This window comes from Rhipicephalus sanguineus, chromosome 2, assembly GCF_013339695.2.
Source record: "Rhipicephalus sanguineus isolate Rsan-2018 chromosome 2, BIME_Rsan_1.4, whole genome shotgun sequence".
NCBI lineage: Eukaryota > Metazoa > Arthropoda > Arachnida > Ixodida > Ixodidae > Rhipicephalus > Rhipicephalus sanguineus.
In genome coordinates, this window is record NC_051177.1 from 20155491 (window position 1) to 20179987 (window position 24497).

Consider the following 24497-nt stretch of genomic DNA (forward strand, 5'->3'; position numbering starts at 1 on the left):
GGTCACAACCTAGGAATAAATATAAGCTGACCTTCGGCTAAGCAGTGACGTCAGAAACTCTGATGAAAATTGCCAGGACGTTCAAGTTTTCGATGTGTAACCAGCGACACGATCATGTGTCAGTATGGAAACGCCAGCTATCTGAAGCACGAGAAAAGTGCTCAACTTCACGGAAATAAGCATGTGGGATTGGATGGAACGTCTATGCGAATTCTCTCTGCGTGGGACAGTAGGATATTTTTGAATAGGGGCCCCAATCGTTTTAGGGCCCCAAAGAAATAGCGTCGATGCCACTGCGCATGTGCCAGACCCATAGCGTTTGGGTTTTGCGTTGCGGACGATATTTCTCGAATTTAGCGGGAGCCCCAAAGCCTGCCCCAAAGGCTTTGGGTCAAACACACATGACGGCACCCACTGAAGCGACGGCTCTTGGCCAAGACTGGAGCAACTAGAGTGACCTAGCATAGGGGGAGTGTCCAAAGCGCCGCAGACCCTATTCGAAAACTATTAGCTCCTGCCGGACCCAAAGCGTGCACCCGCAAAGGACTTTGAGGCCCCATTTCGAAAACTCCCTAATGATGGCTGTGGGTGGAGCTTGTGTTAATTCTTAAGTTGTAGCCGACTATAGTCATCGCTACCATCTCATCGGGCTCGCAAGGTGTGCTGGACAAGGGCTTACGTCAGCGCAGTCATGTGAGGACCAACTTTGAAAGCCTTGCACTACACTTATTAACTGCCTTAATGTCTGTGCTTTGACCTTAGAAGCTGCACGCAGGCGTGATTAATTGAAGGAAACGTACAGGACCTCGTTACTGTGCCTCCTTTTTATTGCGATAGCAATTATATGGACACTCTCGACCGGATTTTGCCGTCACCGTCGCCGTCATGTTCCATATAAAGCCCAAATCGATAACATCCCCCGCGCATCGTACATTTTACCCGCGGGTAAAATCGCGCGAGCGGGGGCGACGAACGTGGCTGAAGCAGAGATGAAAGGAGCGACCCATCTCCGTTGCACGGAGGGCGAATGCGATAACATCACCCAGCGTGCCAGGCCTGCCGTCAATTGCTGCTCGAACAGAGAGGAAACGCCCCGCCCGTCTTCAAGGAGCATGAAGGAACGCGGGGGAGGGGAGGGGGAGGGATGTGTCGCTCGAGCAGCAACTGTGAACTTTGATTCTAAGGGTGCGGTCGCGATCGCTGGCGCGCGCACATTCTCGGCAGGCATCAGCACACGGCTCGTAAACCCTTCTAGGTGCTGCGTTTTCACGCGAAGGGATTGTGCGAAAAGTGTTTCTCTTCCTGGAGCGGCCGTATACTGTTACACCAGCGTTTTGTAGAGTTACGCGAGATCGGATCCAAAAGAGTTAGCTGCCAGCCTTACTTCGTATAATAGAGAGTTTGAGAATTGGGGCCCCAAGGAGCTTGGGGACCCAAGAAGTTTGCGAGCCGCCAGGGCGCATGCGCAGAACCCAAACCACTCTTGGGCTCTTGCGCTCGCGTTGGCCCGAGGCCCAAGGCCCAAAAATCAAAAACTAGCGTGGGTCCGCAAGGCATCCTGGGTAGAGAGCGACACAACGCAGATGCAGCGAGGGCCACGACGCAGCGAGGGCCAGCGAGGGTCTCGAATAATTTTAGTTTGGCCACGTGTGGCGCCCCGTACCTTTGACCCAACGCAGCTTGCGTTTGACCCAATCCTCAAACTCTGCTGCTCCCCCGAACGCAAGAGCAGCCTGCCCAACGCAGCTTGGGGACCCAGCGTCTTGGTTCCCCAATTCTCAAACTCTCTAATATTAAAATTTGTTGCTATCGCATTCATTGCTTCGCCCTTTTGGTGAAATTGTGATTTTTTATCTGCTTCACCGCAATACATTGCACATGCTTCACGGCATTCCCTTTGTATGCACCGCCGCGAAGCTTTGTTGTACTGCAACAAAGTGCAGATTATGTCGTAACTGCAACACTACAGTTAAAGAAAAACAATGTCCTCTATGCTTTCCTTGGCTTAATTGTCTGTTGGATTTAACTAACAGAAACATAAAATTAAGCACCAAATAAAGTAGAGCAAAGATTAATTGCAAACACAGCTTTCTGAAATAAAATTTTGAGATTTACTCGCACGTAGCACCAATCCCTAAGGAAAGCCCTTATTTGCATTTTGCAAAGGAAACATTCCTTACATAGAACTCAGGACGACTTCTTGAATGGGGAAGTCTGTCAACTCAACTAACCAGCAGAGCTCATAAAAGCGAGTGAATACGAGTATTCATAGTTTAAAAACAGCGCGAAGTAGACACGGACAAGATCCACACAGTGCTAGTCCTGTAGACACGGACAGTGGACACGGACAGATGCACAGGAGCGCTAGTCTTGCCTGCATCTTGTCCGTGTCTATTTCGCGCAGTTTTAAAACAGCAGAGCTCCACACGCGCGCTTGTCATTGACGTCCCCTGTAGTTGCATGGCATATTCAGACACGGGGTCGTAGCGCGCTTAAAGTGTTGCGCTACAAAGATCGAGGATACGGGTTCGATTCCCGGCCACGGCGGCCGCGTGTCGATTGGGGCGAAACGCGTGGAAAACAGTGTGCCTCGATGTAGATGCACAGGTGATCAAAATTAATCCTGAATCCCCTTCTACGGCGTGCCTCGTTACCAAACGGTGATTTTGGCACGTATAACCTTAGAAATTTAATTTTATGGTACAACCAGGCAGCTGGCGCCTATAAAAACGCAGGGTCGGCAGTGTGTCACACCACGCCGTTTCTTGACAGGGCTCTCGTACCTGCTGATGAAGAACGTGTACTTGGACGCGTTCGTGGTTCACGAGCGGTCCGCGCTGGAGCCCGTGTGGGTGCCAGGCGAGGCGCCACCTCCTCGTCCACAACCCTTGTCCGCCCTCAAGGTGACCGACTCGGTGCACGTTCTCGACGACGAACGCTTCTCGCCCATGGCTCCGACCGCCGCCGGCACATCCGGGGACACGCGCGCCGCCCTGGACCACCAGTGGCGGAAGCTGGTGGGCGGCCAGCCATTGGACAGCATCCGCGACTATTTTGGAGAAAAGATCTCCTTCTACTTCGCCTGGGTGGGCACCTTCATCGCATCCCTAGTCGTCCCCGCCGTCATCGGCCTCGGCGTCTTCTTCTTTGGCGTCATCGAGAAGTGAGTTGAAGTGCAAGCTTCGAGTACGTTACCGTCACATGCCGCTGTTCCGGCGCCCTTAGACGGTTTTACGGCGGGGATGTTTGCCTCTAGCTCATGCGCTCCCAGTGGGGGAAAGGGGGGGTTAGTCTGGGCGGCTCTCTTTCTTTCTTTGGCCGTGGCAGTCGCATTTAGATGGAAGCGTAACAAAGGAGGCCCGTGTACTTAGATTTAGTTGCACGTTAAAGAACCCCAGGTGATCAAATTTCAGGAGCCCTCCACTACAGCATGCCTCATAATAAAATCGTGGTTTTGGCATAAGAAACTCCAGAAATTACTATTGATTTGTTCAGTTATTTATTTACTTATTTGTTTATTTATTTATTTATTTATTTTATTATTTATTTATTAGGTGCGAAGCGTTTCTTAGCCAACCAAGGGCACTTCTATCTATCTATCTATCTATCTATCTATCTATCTATCTATCTATCTATCTATCTATCTATCTATCTATCTATCATCTATCTATCATCTATCTATCTATCTATCTATCTATCTATCTATCTATCTATCTATCTATCTATATCATCTATCTATCTATCTATCTATCTATCTATCTATCTATCTATCTATCTATCATATATCTATCTATCTATCTATCTATCTATCTATCTATCTATCTATCTATCTATCTATCCTATCTATCATCTATCTATCTATCTAATCTATCTATCTATCTATCTATCTATCTATCTATCTATCTTATCTACTATATCTACTATCTAATCTATCTATCTATCTATCTATCCGGCACTAGTGTATGACAAACACTATGAACAGGTCACTACATAAATAGGGTCGCGTACGTCACGAAAGTCACGTGTGGCACACATACCCGCATACCACGGCCCATGGAATGCGGGTATGAGCCACCGGTGATTCACAGTTTGTAGCAACCCAGGAACGGCGATAACAGACTTTCAAAAATCTTTACGCCATCGCTTATGGAGCTTGTGTCGCAGAATATGCGGGGCAGGCGTCGGCAGTGTTGTCGGCGAGGGAAATATTAGAGGGACGGAAATATTTAAAATCACGGTGAGAGCCACAATCAAGCCTAGGAATTCTGCATAGCAGTCAAGTATTCAGCCACAAAGCTGCGCCAGTGCTTGAAACTGGCGTCATATCGCGGCAACGTCGACGAAGGTTGCAATGTTCGCTATCGAGGTTTGTAACAATCTAATGAACATTACATATTAACCCCTATGACTCGCCAAGCTATGATCAACCATTGCTCAAACCGTAGGAGTACGGCGAAAACCGCTTCTTATGATGTGCACATCATCGCACCGTAGCGTGCCGTTTATTCCGATACAAATGACATCTGTGTTCTAAGGTGAGTACCGACGTCACGTGGGACCATAGCATACCCTTTGGGCCTCATTGTAGTCGACGTGCCTGGTAAGCCCATGATTGATCCCGTAGCCTAGAGGGAAGGGGGGGGGGGGCTACGAGCCTCCCCCCCCCGCCCTTTAAACTGTTGCTTCCTAAAACAGGTACTGCCCTCAAAATGGTGCTTTCCTCAAATAGTCAAGGTCTCCAGCGCGCTGCACGTTTCGGGCTGCTTGCCGTTCTTCGTGTGGCATTTCAATTTGTTGCTATCAAATTTATTGCTTCGCCCTTGCGGCGAAACTGTGACTTTTTTTATTTACTTATTTTCAATGCAACCTCTAGAAGTATCTGCGACGTTTGTAACTTGTATGTGGCCGAAACAAGACTACGCTATTGTCACATATCGAACCTACGTTTGTTCAACATTCGGTATTTAGGTTTGCCATCTTGGTGTCTCCGTTTTTTTATAGCATTTACCTGACTCGTGTCATCATGCGTACGAAGGATGCAACTGGCTTTTTGTTTTTCTGCGCCGAATGTGTAAACCTGCGTCTCCTAATGTTGGCCTTTCTTACACTGCCAGAGTGACGAGTGACAAGGACGTCCTTAAGAACGACACCAACGCCGTAAATTACACGTGAGTAAGCGATACGTTCTCTACCATATTCGAGATATTTTTTGTGTGCGGCTTATATCGCATGATTCTTTCTTTTTGCCTATTCAACAGTACCACAAAAATCGAACACTCTCTCTAGCAGGGCCAGGCACGCATGGGTAATGAAAGAAATTGCTCACTCGAGAATTGTTTTCTGAAACGTTGGTAAACGTCCCTTTGTGCATATTACCGCCTCTTCACAATTTGCATCTGCATTTATTTTTGTACAACTTGATGGCCTGCATGCATTGCAGTGAGGAATACGACAACTTCACTATTGTGCGATTGCGAAAGTAAACTAGTTTAGAAAGATTAAACAGCGCAAAGAAGTATAAAACGGTATGAAAAGTATGGTTATTAAGCATGAACCAACTCGCCCAAGCATCCGTTTTAGTAAACTGGATACGCCGACAGAATACGCCGGAGGCAGAGCTCAGCCGGACGGGTCTAGGAAATCGTAATACAGTGGAATCTGTGCACCGATTGCTTTGACATAGCAACAAAGGAGAATACGAACATAAGATTTGCTACTGCCATTAATGACACTCGACTTGCGTTACTACAGAGCAGTGAACCGACGACGACGTAGGAGGGGCGAGTCGCGTAGGTGCAGGTGAATTCCCCGAAAAAAAAAATGAAGAAAGAAAAAGCTACCGACATGCACGTGGCCGATGCACTGACGTTCATTCTGTGATTTGACTTCCAGAGACGTGAATGCTATCATCTACACCGTTGACGTCATCAAGGCCGCCGGTGACACTTTCCTCACACCCTTCTTCGCCTTCACGGTCTGCCTTTGGGGTGAGTGGCTGCTGTGTTTGCTTCCTTTCGCGCTCTCTCAATGCAGCCGTGCGTCGAGTCCATTACCGGAGCTGTGCATCGACCGAATCTGTCGACCGTTTGTCCAATGCGAGGCAAAGGAAAGTAGCCAGGCTGTTCTGCCGCTCTCGCAAGCATCTTAGCCGTGAAAGCGAAAGTTCTGTTTACGGCACCCTTAATGTGTCATATATTACGACACCCGGCCTATTGCTATGCCACAGTAGAGTGCCTCGGTACTTTGCTGTAGCTGTTTTTGGACAACCCGATAGCATTCAACTGTAAGCTCCAGAACGCGCACGGTATCAGTGATGCAGCCCGTTATTATTTGCTGTGGCTAGTGTGGGTCTGAGTTAACGACAGCTTAAGTCCCTTTTGTAGTCACTCCTGGGGGTTTTACTGTAATTTGCGCTCTACTTTTAACTGCCAGCGTGCCTCAACGCCGTGTAAGCAGCGTGTTTGTGAGAAACAAGTATATCATATGTCCACAAGCACGCACGTGCTGACAGGCCCGTACACGCACTCAGTGACAGCACGAGCAGCGGCGCTTTATTTCAACTAAATGTGCTCAAAGAGGTGATGGCGCGCCGGCTTCTCCTTTGCTCCCAAGTGCAATGTAAAAGAGAACACCCCGGAAAGAAACTCGAGTTCCTTCGAGTAGTTCTAGTTACGAGTGATCAAGCCAAATACACCGATCATAACTAGGGGTGTGCGAATATGCGAGTTTCGAATTCGAATCGAATAGTTCCCAATCGAATAATTCGATTAGATTTTCTAATCGAATCGAATAATTCGAATTCGAATCGAATCGAATCGAATAATTCGATTAGATTTTCTAACAGCTAGTATTCGAAGTTTCGAATAATTCGGCAGGACGAATATCTGAAACGCGACAAAGGCCAATGGTGCAACTTGGTTAGGGTATAGGGTGGCTAAGGCTAACGCTAATGTCGCCTTTCGTTAAACTTTCACCGACATCCTGGTTCAAAAGTAAGCGCATGTTAATCTTAAAGGAGATTATGTCATTTCCTCACGTAGAAAAACCCATGAGAAAACTGTCAAGTCCTTCACAACTTCGCCCCCGAAACGAAGGCAGGGACTTCTTGCGTAGTTCGGTCGCATATGCCGCAAGCGCCGTAAAACGACCTGACTTTGGCCTGCGAAACCCTTGGTGATTGGCTTTGCATATAAAAATTTGTTCACGCTGGGCAGTCGCCATTGCCGCACCACACCACTCGTTCAGAAACTCTCATCGTTCCGACGCGCAGTTAAAACGCTGCTGTGAAAGGGTGCCCGAACCACCCATGGCGATGAAACACAACATTACCGTTGTCAGATGAGTCGTTTTGCGCGACCATAGGGAAAAAAGAGCTAGCTACCGTACCCCCCTCTGCTAGGAGGTTAGGAGTGGCGCTGCAGATTGGAATGGTGGCTCTTCTATCAACATGCTTGCGCGCACATAAAAGCTGAAACAAAAGCCCATCCCGAACAAGTGCGTAATGAGACGGTCAGCACGCCGTAGCGTCCCCGATCTTTCCTTTGTGTTGCCGTAACTGGCGGTACACATTTCATGTAAATATACTATTCGATACTATTGGATATGCGATATGTTTGGCCACTATTCGGCACTATACGATTCGAATTCGATTCGAGATGAAATTTAACTATTCGCACACCCCTAATCAAAACACTTAAGTCCAAGGCAGTCAATAAAAAAAAAGAAACACGGAAAAACCATCACAATAAGCAATGCACTGTAGTCAGGTAACACACCATGGACGTACTACACTAACATATATTGAAAATCTCTTTGATCATAGGGACTCTTTTTTTCGAAAAATTACCGAACGTATGTTGATATTTACATCTGAACGAGTGCTTGCGAAGAGCGGAACAATAATTTTTTTGTCGTAATTACCATACACTTTCTGATAATTTTCTGCAATGTTTGTTTTTACAAGAAAGTCTACTTATGCACGTATTCCCTGTATTTGTGCGGTTCAAGTCTGCCACGCACCTAATAGTTCTTCTAACGACAGCGGCCTTCTATTAAAAATCTAATTTTCTTGACGGCTTTTGACAAGAGGCTGAACATGCATCTATGACACTGTAGAAGGCGTTCTATGACTTTATCGGACTGTTAACTAATAGGAATGAATTGGGCTGTTTGCTTTGCCTAAAGAAAAGGCAATGCGTAAGTAGGACATCACACAAGGAATAGAGACGAGACAATGCAACAATGCACCAACTAGCACCCCAACGGACATAAAGTGTAGTTTGCCTATACTGTATATATGATATGTGCGTGCGCTTCTTACGAGGTGGTTTAAGTTGCGCTTGTTGCGATCACTGTCCACTAAGAAATCGATGAAAGCCTGAGACAATAAACCTCAACCACACGTTTGTGCAGCAAAAGCGCCTTTCACTGCTGACAGCGACATTCAAGGCTCTAAAAAACTCACTCGCCCATAATCAGTAAATTCTATTCTTTTGTTGCATATGCTAGCGTTCTTGTCTGTAAGCCAAGGACCACGTTTCTGAGCGGTTTCTATGCTTTCAACGAGTTGTCTATTTCGTTTATTTTGAACATCGAGTGGAAGAGGTGCCGCCTCTTCCGCCACGGGAGCAATAAGGCTACAGCAACAAATTAATGATAACAAGAAACTCCCTCTTGAGAAGCGATCTCGTTTTCACCGTCACCCAAGGCATGGAAACGTGATATTGCGAATAATACCAGAGTGATAAGCACCTTAATTTCATTTTCGTGCCTCCTATTCATGGTGGCAGGCCTACTGAGGGTGCCCTATACAGGCCACCCTTTCTGACCGAAATGTACGAGAAAGGCCTTTCAGAACACGGTCACCATCTGTGCAACTTGTTGGCAATCAATACGTATTGGACTGAGGCCTTGTAAAGAGGAGTGCCGTCAGCCATATTTGACACTGAAGCCATAAATAGAATGAATAAGATCGAACAACGACGCAGCATTCAAGGACGCAGATGTAAACGCGATAGGCAGTCTGTCCCTCGAGCTGCTTCTATACAAAACGCAAGTAGGTGGGTCCCACACACACACACACACACACACACACACACACACACACACACACACACACACACACACACACACACACACATATATATATATATATATATATATATATATATATATATATATATATATATATATATATGTATATATATATATATATATATATATATATATATATATATATATATATATATATATATATATATATATAAAACAAAAAAATCCGTTTATTCGACCGAGAACCGGTCTTTTTCAAGGGCGTAGTTGACAAGTACAGTCGCTGGATTTATACACGTTCGCTCTGAGGTGAGAGGAATGTTCTGTTACAATGACTGTTCTATTACCAAACTGTGCAAGCGCTCCCCCCTCTCTTACTGTTAGTGCATAGTGTTCCTGTTGCTGTTAAGTGCTGCGTAAGCACATGCCCCACCTCTCGCTATAGAAGTGAGCATGCTTTTTTTCTGTGGGAGCAGTGGTCATTTTATTGCTATTGTAATAGAACTCTTTCTTCGCACCTGTCAGAGCGAGCGTGTATAAATCCAGTGACTATATACCTGTGAACTGCACTGTTGAAAAAGACTGGTCCTCGGTCGAAACGTGGAATAAATGTTGTTTTGGTGCGCGCGCCTGCATGTATATATATATATATATATATATATATATATATATATATATATATATATATATATATATATATATATATATTCCCACGTTCCGGCTGGTGGTCTAGCCTTCGTCAAAATGAGAAATTAACGGAAAGTTCACAGCGTTTTAGGCATTTACAAAATGGTGCTGCACATGCGCACGACTATTTTTGATAAGGCTATAAATCCATGACGCTTGCAAGACGTGAGGAGTGATGACAGAACGGCAAATCTTAAAGTTATAAAATCCTGCATGCGCATGAAACAAAAATGTGACACGTGCGCAAGCGCGGCCTTCCTCCGTAGCAAAAATGAAAAAAAGAAAGTATGGGTGCGTTTCCATCAGGCATATATGACAAGCCAGACACAGGTACAAGTCTGCAGGTATACAATGCGTTATGGAAAAATATGGAAACTGCGTGACAATGGACGCTACAAAGATGTTCAGTTTATGCAAGGACACGAATATTTATTTACAACATTTAAATAGAACCGTTGGGATCTGATCGAGCACTATCTTCCATGTCTTCATAGCAAGAATTCAATACGATGTCATTAAATATTACGAAGGCTTGCGAGTACGCTCGTATTTTCATTTATGCCTGCCAGTACAGTGCTAAACGTATAAATGAAGAAGGATTCGCGAATTTCCTGCCCCTCGTGTGAGCGAGCTCTTCTCTTTATATATTTCACAGTTCCTTCCCACGTGTAAGGTAGCCAAGTGGACAAACTCCAGCTCCTTCCCTTACTTCATTCCCTCTAACACACACTGGTGACGAGGCCCAAAGGAAGGTCGATGAGCTATTCGTCACATGGGATCGGAAGTTCCGCCGCGTTGTCCCTCTGGACGGCCTGGAGTTCTGCTCTTGAGGGATTCCTCCCATTGGTCCTTCGTGATGGCTGGACAGGCGTTAAGAAACTGAATTTCAATTCTGAGTATCTGTAAAAGAACGCTGCAGTTTAAATAGGAAGCGAGGCGAAACCCGAGACAGCGATGAAAAACGCCACGCTTACGCTAACTGATCAAGCAATGACTAAGTCCATCGTTTCTGTTGTATCTAAACCATGCAACGCCGAATTGTTACCGAGTGAAAGGCGCGCATGAAACGCTGTGGGTGTGTCGTAAAAGGCTCATTTCGTCATGCACATATGGATACAGGCATGGGTGTGCGTACGAGGGGGGCAATCATCGACGGTGGTGCGCCAAGTCTGCCCCATACCGTTACTGAGTCGAACCTGTCCTGACATCGTTTAATGTGCAGCGTTATGTCCATGAAGGTTTTTAAAGATAATGGCTACCGAGGAGCCCTGGTGTTGCATTCCACGAACCGTTTACTTTCCACCTCTATCCTCGGAAAGCCGAGGACCGAAGGCAGGTCATTGTGAGAAGCACGTCATCGCTTCATTTTCACTTTTGTATCCACTGCAACGCTTGTTTGCTTCCTGACCTAGCCAATAGGAGCCGGGGGGAGGTTAAGCTTTGTCCCCCTAATGGAGAACCCTTCGCACGCCTACGGATGCAGGCACTGTGTTCCTGGAGATCTGGAAGCGGCGTCAGGCGTCACTGGCCCACCGCTGGAACGTTGACCACTTCTCGGCCGAGGAACCCGAGACGCCGCAGTTCTACGGCACCGTCGCTGTGCGGGACCCCATCACGGGCGAGCTCAGCTGGCACTACCCCATGTCGCACCGCATCGCCAAGTACTGCTGCTCGGTGGGATTCTTCATAATGATGGTACGTCGACAGCATTGAACAACGGGCCGATCGACGGCAATAAAGAACATTTGTTTAGTGCAGAGTTGCAGATCTGTTGTCTCTACACTACAAATATTTACATTTCTCCGATTTCACTTATTTTTTTAACGAATCGAGCAGCATTCCGCATTTAGTAAGACGTTCTGGCGGGCTAGTTAGTTCATAGCTTTTTAGACGTTATTAAACTGCGCGAAAAGACGAGGACACAAGTAAGAAACATACAGAACACCACGAGCGCAGACTGCCAGCTGTTTATTTCTGGCAAACAAGGAACAGATATTTCAATAAGGAACGTGGGCACGTGACCATACTGTCACTCTCGCATGTGCCGACAAACATAAGAACACTATGTGGAAAACTGCGCGAAAAACTTAGCCAAAGGAAGAAACGGACGACACAAGCGCATGCGCTTGTGTCGTCCGTTTCTTCCTTTGTCTAAGTGTTTCGCACAGTTTTCCATATAATGCATTACCAACTCGCCCAACAGTCTGTTCTTATAAGTTATAAGAACCCTGCTGAGTAAGAGCGTAATCCAAGATAGCGGCCATACGAACATCGCGAATCGTGGGACGTACCAAATTTATATTTGCTTTGCGCATGCGAGGGAACCGAATAAAGCCTGATGTCACTTAACAAATAACTGGAGTAAATGGAAAAGGAAGAGGGCGCAACATTGCTTGAAGAAAACGAAAAAGGTCTACCTATCAACAAATGTGGCACAACGAAGAGAAAAATTTAGTTTTCATGTGGTTTTGTGACATCATCGTCTTTAAATTTGTTGATTGGTAGACATTTTTGTTTTCGTCAAGTGATGTTACGCTCTCTTCTTTTTCCCTTTATTGCAGTTATTTGTTAAGTGATATCAGGCTTTCTCGGTTCCCTCACATGCGCAAAGCTTAGTGAGATTGGTACGTCCCACGATTCGCGGTGTTCGTTTGGCCGCTATCTCGGATTACGCTCTTACTCAGCAGTGTTCTTATGTTTGTCGGCACATGCGAGAGTGACAGTGTGAAGTGTCCACGTTGCTTATTGAAATATCTGTTCCTCGCTTACCAGAAATAAACAGCTGGCAGCCTGCGCTCGTGGTATTCTGTATGTTTATTACTTGTGTCCTCGTCCTTTCGCGCAGTTTAATAACTTCCTCAGAATAACAGAGAACTGAATTAGTTCGTAGGTATTCATGTTAAAAAGACAGGGCGTGCAAACACGGACACAAAAGAAAAGTCAAGACTCCACAAACGTGGTGTCATCACTTCTCTCTTGTGTCTGTGTTTGCACGCCCGGTATTTTCAACGTGAATAACATTCTCATTCAGCTTTTAATTGCATACGCGGCTCCTCATCTTACAGTCCATCGTGGTACTAATCAGCGTGCTCGCCGTCACCTTGTATCAAGTGTACATGTACAACGCCTACTGCAATGGAGAGACAACCTGTGAAGTTGTGCACGGCTCCATCGTCGCACCGATGCTCAACACGATCTCCATCATGGTCTTGGGAAAGGTACGACGGCGGTGCGTCTTACGAAAATCTACACTTTTTATGCGTGATTTTACAAGCGATTTAGTTGCGGCCTTAGCTCAATCAACTAGAGTGTGCAAGTGTGGGCCGCTTCTTGAAGAATGCAAAGCAACCATAAAACAGTAATTTTTGTACATGTACACAATTCTTTAGATACAAAAGCACCTTATCCGGCTTCGGGTAATTTCCTACTAATTTTCACTGATTTCTGCTTTTTCTTGGGCAGATATATTCATACGCTGCAATCCAGCTGACCGAATGGGGTAAGTTCACCTAAGTTTGCTTAAATGCGTGGCATCAGAAAGCTACGACTTAGACGTCGTAATTTCTCGCGCCAAATAAGAGGCTTACTCTAATAGGAAAACAGGCTACAACAAATACGATTAAACATTGCTTATGATGTTAACGGCAAATATAATGTTCAAATACGCGAGTCTTAAGGCCACTTTCAACATTATAAACCAGCGCACACATACATTGACTGCTTCCTTTCTTTATTTCAGAAAATCACAGAACAAGAAGTATGTACAATGACGCATTGGTCATCAAGCTGTTTGCCTTCCAATTCACCAACACATACGCATCCCTTTTCTACACTGCCTTCTTCAGGGAGGTAAGTGAATTCTGGTCGAGCTACTGCACGTATTTGCCTGACGCGCGATTCTTCAAGCACCTCCTGCAAATCAGATATCTGAGCACTAGAAGCTCTACGGACGCGATGCGGGCTCGAAACTGCCCGCACACTTGTGGCGCTCAGTTCACCTTTGAGTGTTAGCACGACGTAAGAGTCGTGTATCACGCAGAGCTGTGGCTCAGCGTTGCATTGTTAATGAACTATATAATTGAAAAAAGCGTGACAGGAGTTTGCAAGTGAAAGCTTTGCATCGCTCACAGCTCTCTCGCTCTCTCCATTTGTGCGCATTTTATGAGACGGAAAATGAAGAAGCAAGACGGCTCCGTCATCCCACAGGAATTAAACGCTGCAAAGTGGTAAATATTCTCCAAAACAGTGCTAAGGCGGGCTTGTTGGTACGTACACATAGTTTTTTGAAAGAGCGCATAAACGGGACAAAGAACCACACAGACGAGCACCTGTATGTGTGGTTATTTTCTGTGTTCCGTTTATGCGATGTTTTTTTTAACATATTATCTTAAGAGAAAAGGGGGGATGCGTCGCTCTAGCAGCAACTGTGAACCTAAGGACGCGGTCTCGAGCACTATATCGACACCAGTAGACGGCTCGTAGTATGTACTGTGCTCTCACCGCTTACTTTGTATTGAGACGACAGATAGCACGAAAATAGCTTCACACCCTGGAGCTTGCTTACACCAGCGTTTTGTAGCGTTACACGAGATCGGATCCAAAAGAGTTCGCCGCCAGCCTTACTTCGTATAACATTACAGTTCGCCCTTGAGGAGAAACTGTGATTTTTCCCCCGTAAATGTAAAGCCACCCCCATTGCGAGCGAACACTCTTATCTCGTTCAGGGCCGGTCGGGGCTGTTCGGGCTGGGTGACCAGTTCAAGGACCGGTGCGGCCACCCGGGCAGAGACACCTGCATGTCCCTGCTGTCCCTACAATTGCTCATCCTGATGATCGTCAAGCCCTTCCCCAAGTTCTGCTACGACGTCCTCTGGCCGTAAGAGCCAAAGCGTGCTGCCACGTGTAGCTACGCTCACCCATGCACTGATATGACAGCACCTCTGCACCACACCGGACGCACGCGTGCACACGGTCAGTGCGCGGGATCTTCGAAACAACAGCATGGTGTAATCTGCGGGCAGGGGGATTCAGGCAGCCGGAAACCTAAGCCCCTGTCATCTGTTTGATTCGCGTTGTTATTAGGGGCGAAGCTCCTTAGGGTGTGGGTCGTTCCCTCCTCTGTAGTAGTAGTATGTATGTAGCCAGCTCTAGTTTAATGAATTGTTCACTAGATGGCGTTTCATGTATTTCTTAGAGTTGCTGTTTAAAGATGACAGATGGCGCTTGTATAATGCGAATGGCGCATGTCATTGGATACCTGCGACCGTAAAAGGCGCTCGCTCTTGGCGCGCTTTCTCTTTCGCTCGGGAGCGGACACTTTCCCTGCATTTCACCGATCACAAAGCGGTGATAATACAGGGACCACGTAAACCAACAGTACAATAATGATGTTTAATATATACACGGTGTTTCACACTTTTTATATGATGTACTGGGTGAATTTCACAGAAGAGTTTCACGGTTTACCGATGACTCCCTCCGGAGCTTCGCCCCACTCATCATCATTCACCCCGTGGATATGCTGTGATTTTTTAGAGGATCTTAACCTATCAACTCGCCCACTAGCTGTTTTTGGCCTAGAGTCTGAGAGCCCTTTGGCCTAGACGAAATAAATCAGGGCCATGGCGGGCCAGGAGGAACACATATACCACCTCGGGCAATATGCCAGGAACACTAAAATTTCGCTTTTATAGGAGCACTGACACGATTCTGAGGCACCCCAAAAGGGAAATTTTTCGTTTCCATGGTATGCACTATCAACGCTCTCCACACACCGGAGCCAGAAAACACGTATAAAATATTTTACTGTAATTTCAAAGTTTTCGTCACCCAGCATCTGCAAGCCAGCCTCACCGCAATGGACATTATCACGAAGGGTCGACACAGTTCACTGGTTTTGGGGACTGCTTCCTGCATGCAGCCTAAATCGCAGAAATCGCTGTCGGAGTCGCTGGACGGCAATTCACTGCACCGAGTTGTTGGTGCAGTGGTTGAGCGAACAATATTAGAAATGAAATGCGACGGGCAACTTCTATGATGTTATACATGTAATGTCAAAGCAAAGAAGGCTTCCTCTTAAAACTCACTGTGACAAGAAATGTCTAAAGGGTGCGAAACCAGTCGCAAAAAAATCGCCTGCATCTTCCCACGGGGGGAACTCGAGTAAATGTGTCGCAGAGTGGTGGGGGTATCGCGTGAATGTTGCGTAATTGGGTATGGTATGGGAATGCTTAGTTGTTACACGATGCGCACACCAAGTACGACTTGAACGGCTCCAGCGTACACGAAGTTCGGGGTCCGCAGCTCGCTTCAAACGCTTGCGTTCAGCGTCGTATGCTCGTCTCTTCGCAGCCTTGTCTTCTGCGTTGCTTGCTGTTGTTGACGCCGACGACGGTGAGGGTGGGGTAACGTTGCCTTCAACGAGTGGTGGGATGCTGATTGAGGTACTGTTGCTTCCATGGCATAGTACTCGAGTCAAGCAAAGCGTCAAGTCAAGCGAAAGCCAAGTAAAGACGCCCTTGACTGAATTCCCAACGCGCGCTCCGCCGCTTATATACGCACCGCCCGCGTTCGAGGGAGAGGAGGGAGGGAGGGAGGGAGGGAGGGAGGGAGAGGAGAGGCTTGCTGCCGGCACGAGACGAGCCGAGCATGCACAGTGGGGGGTGTGGACGGCGCCGCCGACGCCGCAGGTGCGACTAAGAAATGCTCCGCATTTAAAAACAGCACGCTAGCAAACTCCCGAGTGATGTGCACCGCGCATAAAAGAAGCACTACGAGTGTTCACGGCGCTCTCACTGATACATGCTCATTTTGCTGTTTGCTCATTTTATGCCGGGGTCCACCAAGACGTTAGTGACGCATTTCCGTCACGGATATGACGTTGGTAAAATGGACGCTAACAGATGAGATATAAAAACTAAGAAAAAGTTCCCCTGCCGGGAGTCGAACCTACGACTTCTTGGTCGCGGCGGCAAGCGCCCGTCGCTCTACCGACAAAGCCACCGAGTTTTTTTTCTTTTTTTTTCTTTATTGCCTCACAGAGTATTTTCATACACTAATCGTAAACCAGGGAACAGTACAGTGATACACCACCAGCTGTTAGCTGACTACATGTTAAAACTTTGGCATGTGTAACAACGGCTCCACTCTGGGAACCCACTCCGGTACATCCATCTGCGCTTTCTGCATTTCGACAAAACGAGAGACACATTCGCGAAAGTAATCGCGAACAGGTCTGACTTCCACATCGGCATTGTGAAAGGCCGTTCGGGTTTGCCATATACTATGCAGGCCCAGGAGCATAATAAGGTCGTAAGGTACGCCATCTTCATTTTCAACCGAGAGAAACCGGATTCCATGTGAATTTAACGGTAACTTCTTTTTTAGAGTTCTTTGTAATATGTCCCAAAAAAACACCCCACTCCAGCAGTCTAGGAAAACGTGTTCAATTGTCTCCGGTTTTTTGCATAGAAAACAATCTGGGCCCCATGGTACAAATAAGCCTTTATCTTCCAACCATGTTTTGACTGGTAAAGTGCCGGTGTGCAATTTAAAGAAAAATGTTTTAACTCCTGGCGCTACGAGCATTCTTTTCACGCGTATGCACGCCACTCCACAAATGGGCGTTATATCTCTCACACATTCTCTCTCGCACGGTGCTCTGTTGGCGGTGCTAGGCGGGGCGGGGTGGTGCCGCCGTCTGTGAGAGGTGAATTGAAGTAATGCGGCATGACATTTACTTGCGCCGATAGATACCGATTCGGTGACGACGCAGAACATGGCCTCGGAGATTGCGCGCCGCCGTGCAATCTCCGGCCATGGTTAAAGCATCTCGACGTCAATGAAAAACACTGGCCGCGCTAGCATCGGGAAATCGCCCTAGACGCAGTTACGTTCTTTGCCTTTCGCTTCGAGTTAGCGTGTGACGGCTCGTTGTCGGAGTAGTGCAGCTTCCACATGCACCAACGTTGTTTCGCCGCCGACTGCTTCGAATGCAATAGCACCGACTAATAAAATTGCTGCAGTAAGCGCTGCAGAAAGGCAACCATGTCGACAGACAAATAGAGCGAACTTGGGCATGTTGGTGTAGCATAGTGAAACACAAGACAGACAAATGTCGTGCCTTGGCGGAGCGAGGCAGAGGCCAGCGGGGCATGGAACGCCTGCGCGCGTTCGTGCCTCAAGCTACGAACCTCTGCCGCCCGTGTTGCTGAAGTGCAGTGTGGTAGCGTATGCATGAGCACAGGCGTATACTCGGGGACAACTTTCTGTGGCAATGAAGCGAAAGCTACAGAGCCACAATGCACGTATCCTACCGCTAGTGAATGTAGTCCCACAATTGCGTCCGTATTTTCTGCGTGATATATGTAAAATACTCCTTCATTTTCTACATGTAGCTTTCTGAGACGGAACGCAGCGCACACAAGCGAGATATTTGTATTTCTTTTACTTTATATGTTGTCACTTTGCGTATTTGCGTGCTTGAAAAAGTCCCGCCTTTTACCCGTACCTTGGACGCTAAGCAGCGTTTGCGTCGAAATGCAACGCTAGCCATCACTTTCCACGGCGTGAGGAGACGCGCGCCAAACCGGACTACTTCGCGTAGCAGTACATGTGCAGACACTCCGCCCCCGTACCTTTCCCTTCATTGCCACAGAAAGTTGTCCCCGGGTATAGGTTACCATATTACTCGGGAGCGCGCACCGTGCCGTTTCTCTCCTTAATTGACGACGCTTTGAAGAAGTGCATATCGAGTACCAGTGTTTTTTACGCGCTTGTTGATGTCATCTTTGAGCGGGATTCACGATCGCTGCGTCCAGGTATATGTTAAAAACTTCAGCTACCACAACGGTTAAATCATGATCATGGGCGTTAGTCGTCGCGATGGAGATATGTCACTAGGCGTCAACGTGGATGCATCCACGTTAAACGATGCTATAGCTTTCAAACGCCAACAGCCATTGTACAAGCTCTCATATATCACTACGCAATAAGCACTACTTCTGTGAAGACACGTTTCACTTTCGTGTTATAACGATTCCTATGACGGAGGGATCAACCATGTTTTTTTTTCTTTCTTGCATAACACAAATGTTACAAGCCTTGGCAATCAGCAGTATGCTGTGGATGGCCGGTGTTGCGTGCTGTGGTAAAGTAGCAATTATATAGGAGGGCTCCTTACGCGCTTTGATTTACTAGTACTTTTGGCACTGTATATATATAGAGTACCAAAAGTACCAGTGCGCCTGTCAGACGAGCTACATGCCGGCTGGACAATATACTCAAGGGTATTGAGTTCCGTTTGCGTGTAGTCCAAACTATATAGAACTCAACACCGAAACTATGCGAACAAAACGAAATGAAAGTTATTATGCCATGCCTAAGTAATATACTGTCATTTCATGATACTCTTAAGTCTTAAAATCATGTCGCAAAATTTTTATGAAGCGGGACTGATTTTTTCCTAAAACCCAATAAAACTTGAAGTATGGCATGTGAGGACAATAGCTATGTACTATCGGCGTCAAATGAAACGCGAACAGTGGAGCGCGTGGCCCAAGCATTAGCAAAGGTTTAGTGCCCGCCGTCCAGTCATTGACAGGCGCGTACATCCGGTTTGGCAGCACAGTGCGATACCCTTATTGTGCGATATTTTCGCTTCTGTTCTAGTTCTGATATCGTGATAAAGGCGGCCGGCGTTGGTGTGTCTGCGCTTTTGGCCGTTTCACTTTTCTGTCCCTTTATATATTTTATTTTTTTTCCTTTCAAATATCAGAACTAGAAAAGAAGCAAAATATTTCACTATAGGGGGATCGCGCAGTGCTGCCACATCGGATGTGCGCGCCTTTCAATGGCGATGACTGGACGGCATGCACTATACCGTGGCTAATTCTTGTGCCACGCGCTTCCGCTGTTCGCGTTTCATTTGACGCCGATAGTACATGCTAGTATACACACACGGAGCACAGACGCAAGCTGCGTCAATAACTGCCCACGAGAAAACATGCTGAATATGTCGCAATGAGTGTACACGGAAATATCTGGCGCAGGCTGATGAAGAAGGTCCTCCGCAAGTGGGGCATCATGTACAGGGTGGCGGACGAGAAGGTCTCCGACCAGCACTTCCTGCTCCGCGAGCTGTACAAGCAAGATGACCCTGAGTTCCGCAGGGATGAGTTCGCCGAGAAAATCATCCAGTACGGCTACCTGATGGTGAGCGCCAACAACTGTATACGGTGCATAGAAGATTACAAAACTTTCCAATCGTAATAAGTGCTTCACATGCTAGAGCCCCTGCCGCGGCAGCCAATTCTTACGACGCGGTTTCGGGTGAAAACGGCTTTTGATAACGTCAGAGTCTATATAGGATACCATATATCAGGGGTCTCAAACGCGCGGCCCGTGGCCCTTTCGCTAGCGGCCCTGCCCGCGCATGACATGTCTTAGTCCCGTACATATGCTTTTTATTTTTATTGCGATAGCAATTATATGGACACTCTCGACTGGTTTTTGCCGTCGGCGTCGCCGTTGCCGTCATGTTCCGTGTAAAGTACAAATTGATAACATCCCCCCGCGCATCGTATGTTCTATCCGTGGGTAAAGGCGCGCGAGCGAGGTCGACGAACGCGGCTGAAGCAGAGATGAAACGAGCCGACCCATTTCCGTCGCACGGAGGGCGCAGCGATAGCATCACCACGCGTGCGAAGCCTGCTGTCGATTGCTACTCAAGCAGAGAGTAGTCTCTGCTTCCCGTCTCGAAGGTGCATGAAGGAACGCGGGAGAGGGGGGGATGTGTCACTCGAGCAGCAGCTGTGAACATTGATCATAAGGGCTCAGTCGCGACAGCTGGCGCGCGCGCTATCTCGGCAGGCATCAGCGCACGGCTCGTATACCATTCTACGTGCTGTGCTCTCAACACGAAGAGACTGTGCGAAAACCGCACCTCTCCCTGGAACGGCCGTATACTCTTACACCAGCGTTTTGTAGAGTTACGCGAGATCGGATCCAAAGGAGTTAGCTGGCAGCCTTACTTTGTATAACATTACAATTTGTTGCTATCGTATTCATTGCTTCAGCCCTTGCGGTGAAACTGATTTTTTTAAATAAGTATGTTCATGAGCTACACAGACGTGACGGGTCTCAAGCATTTTTGTCGTGAGCCCCCCCCCCCCCCCTCCCCTGGTCACCATGTGTTAAAACGTAACCGTGGTAGAAAAACATCATACTTCAGAATCGGCGTCCAGATTTCAGTAATTCTCGAGATCAATATCAATATGTTTCTCGAAACCTGAGGTGAAACCCCCTTCAGAAATGACCCATATATGAGATACGAGAAATGGCTTCTTTCAAATGGCAACATTAACTGACATATCGTGCATACACCTCCTCCCCCCCCCTTCCGCGCGCGCGCGCTCCAAACTTCGTCACTATCCCAGTCCATCGAGAGACTAAATTTCGTGACTGCGGCCCGTTAGCTGAGGCGCGTTTGAGACCTCTGCCACACTTGGTATCCATGGATAATACACAAAGTCAAAGCATTAGAAAGGTTTAGTGTACTTTGCACACTCCGTTAGGAGCAGTGCTGTTCTTTAGGCCAGTGCTTCGTGGGAAAGGGAGTTTACTTTGTAAGAAACCTCTGGAGAGAATGCCAAGAGAGGAATGAACAATCGGTAATTATTGTGGAGCATGTAACGCTACGAAAATCGCGTTTTTACCCATTCTAAAGTAGAGTGCTCGTATATCGTGCCAAAGAGGACACAGATGCGACATCTAGTAGTGTATTAAAATGGCCAAGTTAATATTGGTTCGTAATTAACAACAGGGTAACAGGAAACTCGTGGGCATAAAGTAGCTATATATATAAACGAAAGTAAGCGCATTTTTCCTGCTATTCTTGCGTTAATTACAGTAAAACCTCGGTGATACGATCACGGCTCCTACGAATTTCGGGGTGATACGAATTTTTCTGCTGGTCCCGGCCAAAGCCCATTAGCCTGCAATGTATTGGAGTACGATTGTTGCGAACCGATCTGCCCCCCGCGACGTTTGATACGAACGTACGCTGGCGCACAGGTACGAACAGGGGCTGCCTGCGCTGTCGCGGAAGACGCAGCAGTCAAGCGCGGGCGCGGGCATACGCGCTGCGCGACCATCAACGGTGCGTTGTTGCCTCCGAGATAGTGCGCGCGAATCTTGGAGGCCTTTATGCGCCTTCGCGTTTACATTACATATGACGCTGACGTCGCGCTTTTTTTTTCGACGCGTTGACGCGTGCTCCTGTGCTCGAGGCAGCAGCGTATCTCTCTGTACTGTGTTAACACGTGCCTGCCACGTCGATGCAAGCTATGTCCCCGCAATCAGACGTTCTATGAAACAAGATTAAAACTTGGGCTGCGGCTCTACCATGAAGTCCCATTAAAGGTGGACGAAGACCCCAAGAGACGAAGCGGACGGTCTTGGCGAAGGAGCTTGGCCTCTTATCTATCGTGTGCAAAGCGCTTCTTAAGTAAATTTCGCCGCGGTATTCTGGTGTCATGCAGAAAAGCGTAGTAAGATTAGGAAGGGGCTACTAGCGGTCACGGAGCACAACACATCTGGTTCATTAATTACACACGCGCGCATGCACCGTATATTTACGAGTACAAGTACGATCGTTCACGTCTAAAAACTTTACTGGCAATTATTCAGAGCTGTTCATGACGTCGCTGCGGCCTTCAGAAACACTAAATCAAAACGTATGCCAACTTTCTTTTGTCGCATACTAATTTTTCATGTTTTCTGGTGATACGAATGCTGGATGATACGAATATTTTTGGTAAACCCGCGAGATTCGTATCACCGAGGTTTTACTGTATTTGATTGCGCTGCTGTTAATCATGATGATATGCGCTGTTGCCGGAATTCTATCAGCGGCGTTAGAATCTATACCTCGCCATCCCCAGCTCTATTGCGGTGGTTCCGCGGTATGGCCTCCTTCAGTCTAACTTGAGAGGCCGCGAGAACGGTTCAACGAAAAAGACCGAAGTAGAGGAATATGAAGATGAAGGCCAGAAGGTTGACCAGATATTAGCATCCGGTATGCTACCTTGCCCTGGGGAAACAGGGGGTGGAAAGAGGGCACAAAGAGAAAGAGAGAAGCCCCAAACTAGAGGAGAAGAAAGATTAAATAAGAAACACAGGAAGGACGGTCTAATTACAGTCGTGCAGAAAGGCCAGCGTATCGCAGTATAGCGTTTGCACGGCCTTCTTCTGCGACGTTTGTATGCTGTATGGCGTAGAATTCTTCCTTTTGACAGAGGCCGCTCGCCAACCTGTTGAACGCGTTGCAAAGGCATGAGTGCTTGCCCCGCAACCAGTGGCTCAGGCACTCATGTCTTAAACAACAAACAACGTAGTGTAAGTACATTTACTGTATAAGTAATATTCATGCGCTATTGTTACTATTACTATTACTAAAAACTACGAAGCGTATATTATATTAGAAGGGTGTTTGCAGAGAGTTGTGTGGCACGCAGTGAAGTGTGGGCTCGCATCAACGCGGGAATGTGTAGGATGATGTGAAATGCTCTTTGTGTGATGGCAACTCTAGAGATACGTTGGATATACTAAAAAAAAAAAAAGACGCGACCGCACACGACAGCCGCACACGATGAGCCACAGATTTAATACTTCCTGACGGTTATTTGCAGCCATAATCGAGGGGTACTGCGCGCTGAAAGCTGCTAGCGTCAAATAAAGCAGCGAGTTAGTCAAAATATACATGTCTTTTCACCAGTACAATATATATATACATATATATATATATATATATATATATATATATATATATATATATATATATATATATATATATATATATATATATATATATATATATATATATATATATATATATATATATATATATATATAGTGTGTATGTGTATGTGTGTGTGTGTTATCAAAGGGCGCACGCTTACCAAATCGAAACTCAATTCCAGCATGTACCTCTGCCGCACATCATCATATTCCGTGGCATACACACATGCTGCCCAACTTTCACGAGACCTTGGCCATCGCAGCTAGAACGCTCCCCTCGCTTGGGAGCCCGATTTAGTTCGATTGGAGACAGTGATTGTGGTGCGGCGTCCGAGTGTGTTGGCATTAGCGGCAGCTCCTCTCTGGTACGGTATTGGTGACGCGGAGTGAAGGCCGGGGGAGAAGGGACCAATCAATGAACGGCCGTGGATCGTCATGACGACAGCAGCGACCAACATGCGCATCGACCACCCGAGCGCTTCATGCAGTCCAAGCAGTGGACGACGCCCTCCACTTCGCGCCGCGTTGACCACCGCTTGCGAGTGGGTCAGGCGCATCATGGGCGGAGGCTCCCACTGGACTGATTTCTCGTCGCTGTCGCCCAGGCCAAGTCAAGCGGAAAATGGTTGACTCCGAGTGCAAATAACCAGCACTGAATGCGCGCCACAACAAATGAAGAGGTCGATGGACATTGACAAGTGTTTATGAAGCAGCGAATTAACATTAACTTGTCGGTATGAAGACGGCACATTGGTGTAGTTCATGGGTATTGGTGGTCCGCGGCAAGGCCACACCACTAACAAAAACAAAAGTGTGCCTATGTGTCTACATTTTACTCTGCTGTGAATACTGTTCGTTGACTGCAATGGCACTTGAGGCACGCGCATACAGATAAAGACGACCGACTTGGATTCTCGCGTCGTTTACGGCGTTAACCGGAATGCCTTTAAAAGGCTCCTCAC

The 24497-nt window shown here is 47.1% G+C and overlaps 1 protein-coding gene across 1 annotated transcript in view; it reads left to right on the forward strand.

Annotated features, from left to right (window-relative positions):
- Positions 1-24497, forward strand: part of LOC119381080 (anoctamin-7-like) — a 59685-nt gene that overhangs the window by 20803 nt on the left and 14385 nt on the right. The window contains exons 6-14 of the mRNA XM_049412213.1: positions 2773-3163; positions 5115-5168; positions 5893-5987; positions 11222-11433; positions 12804-12956; positions 13201-13237; positions 13478-13587; positions 14463-14614; positions 19788-19950. Coding sequence (XP_049268170.1) covers positions 2773-3163; positions 5115-5168; positions 5893-5987; positions 11222-11433; positions 12804-12956; positions 13201-13237; positions 13478-13587; positions 14463-14614; positions 19788-19950 — 1367 coding nt within the window. The remainder of the gene's footprint in view (positions 1-2772; positions 3164-5114; positions 5169-5892; positions 5988-11221; positions 11434-12803; positions 12957-13200; positions 13238-13477; positions 13588-14462; positions 14615-19787; positions 19951-24497) is intronic.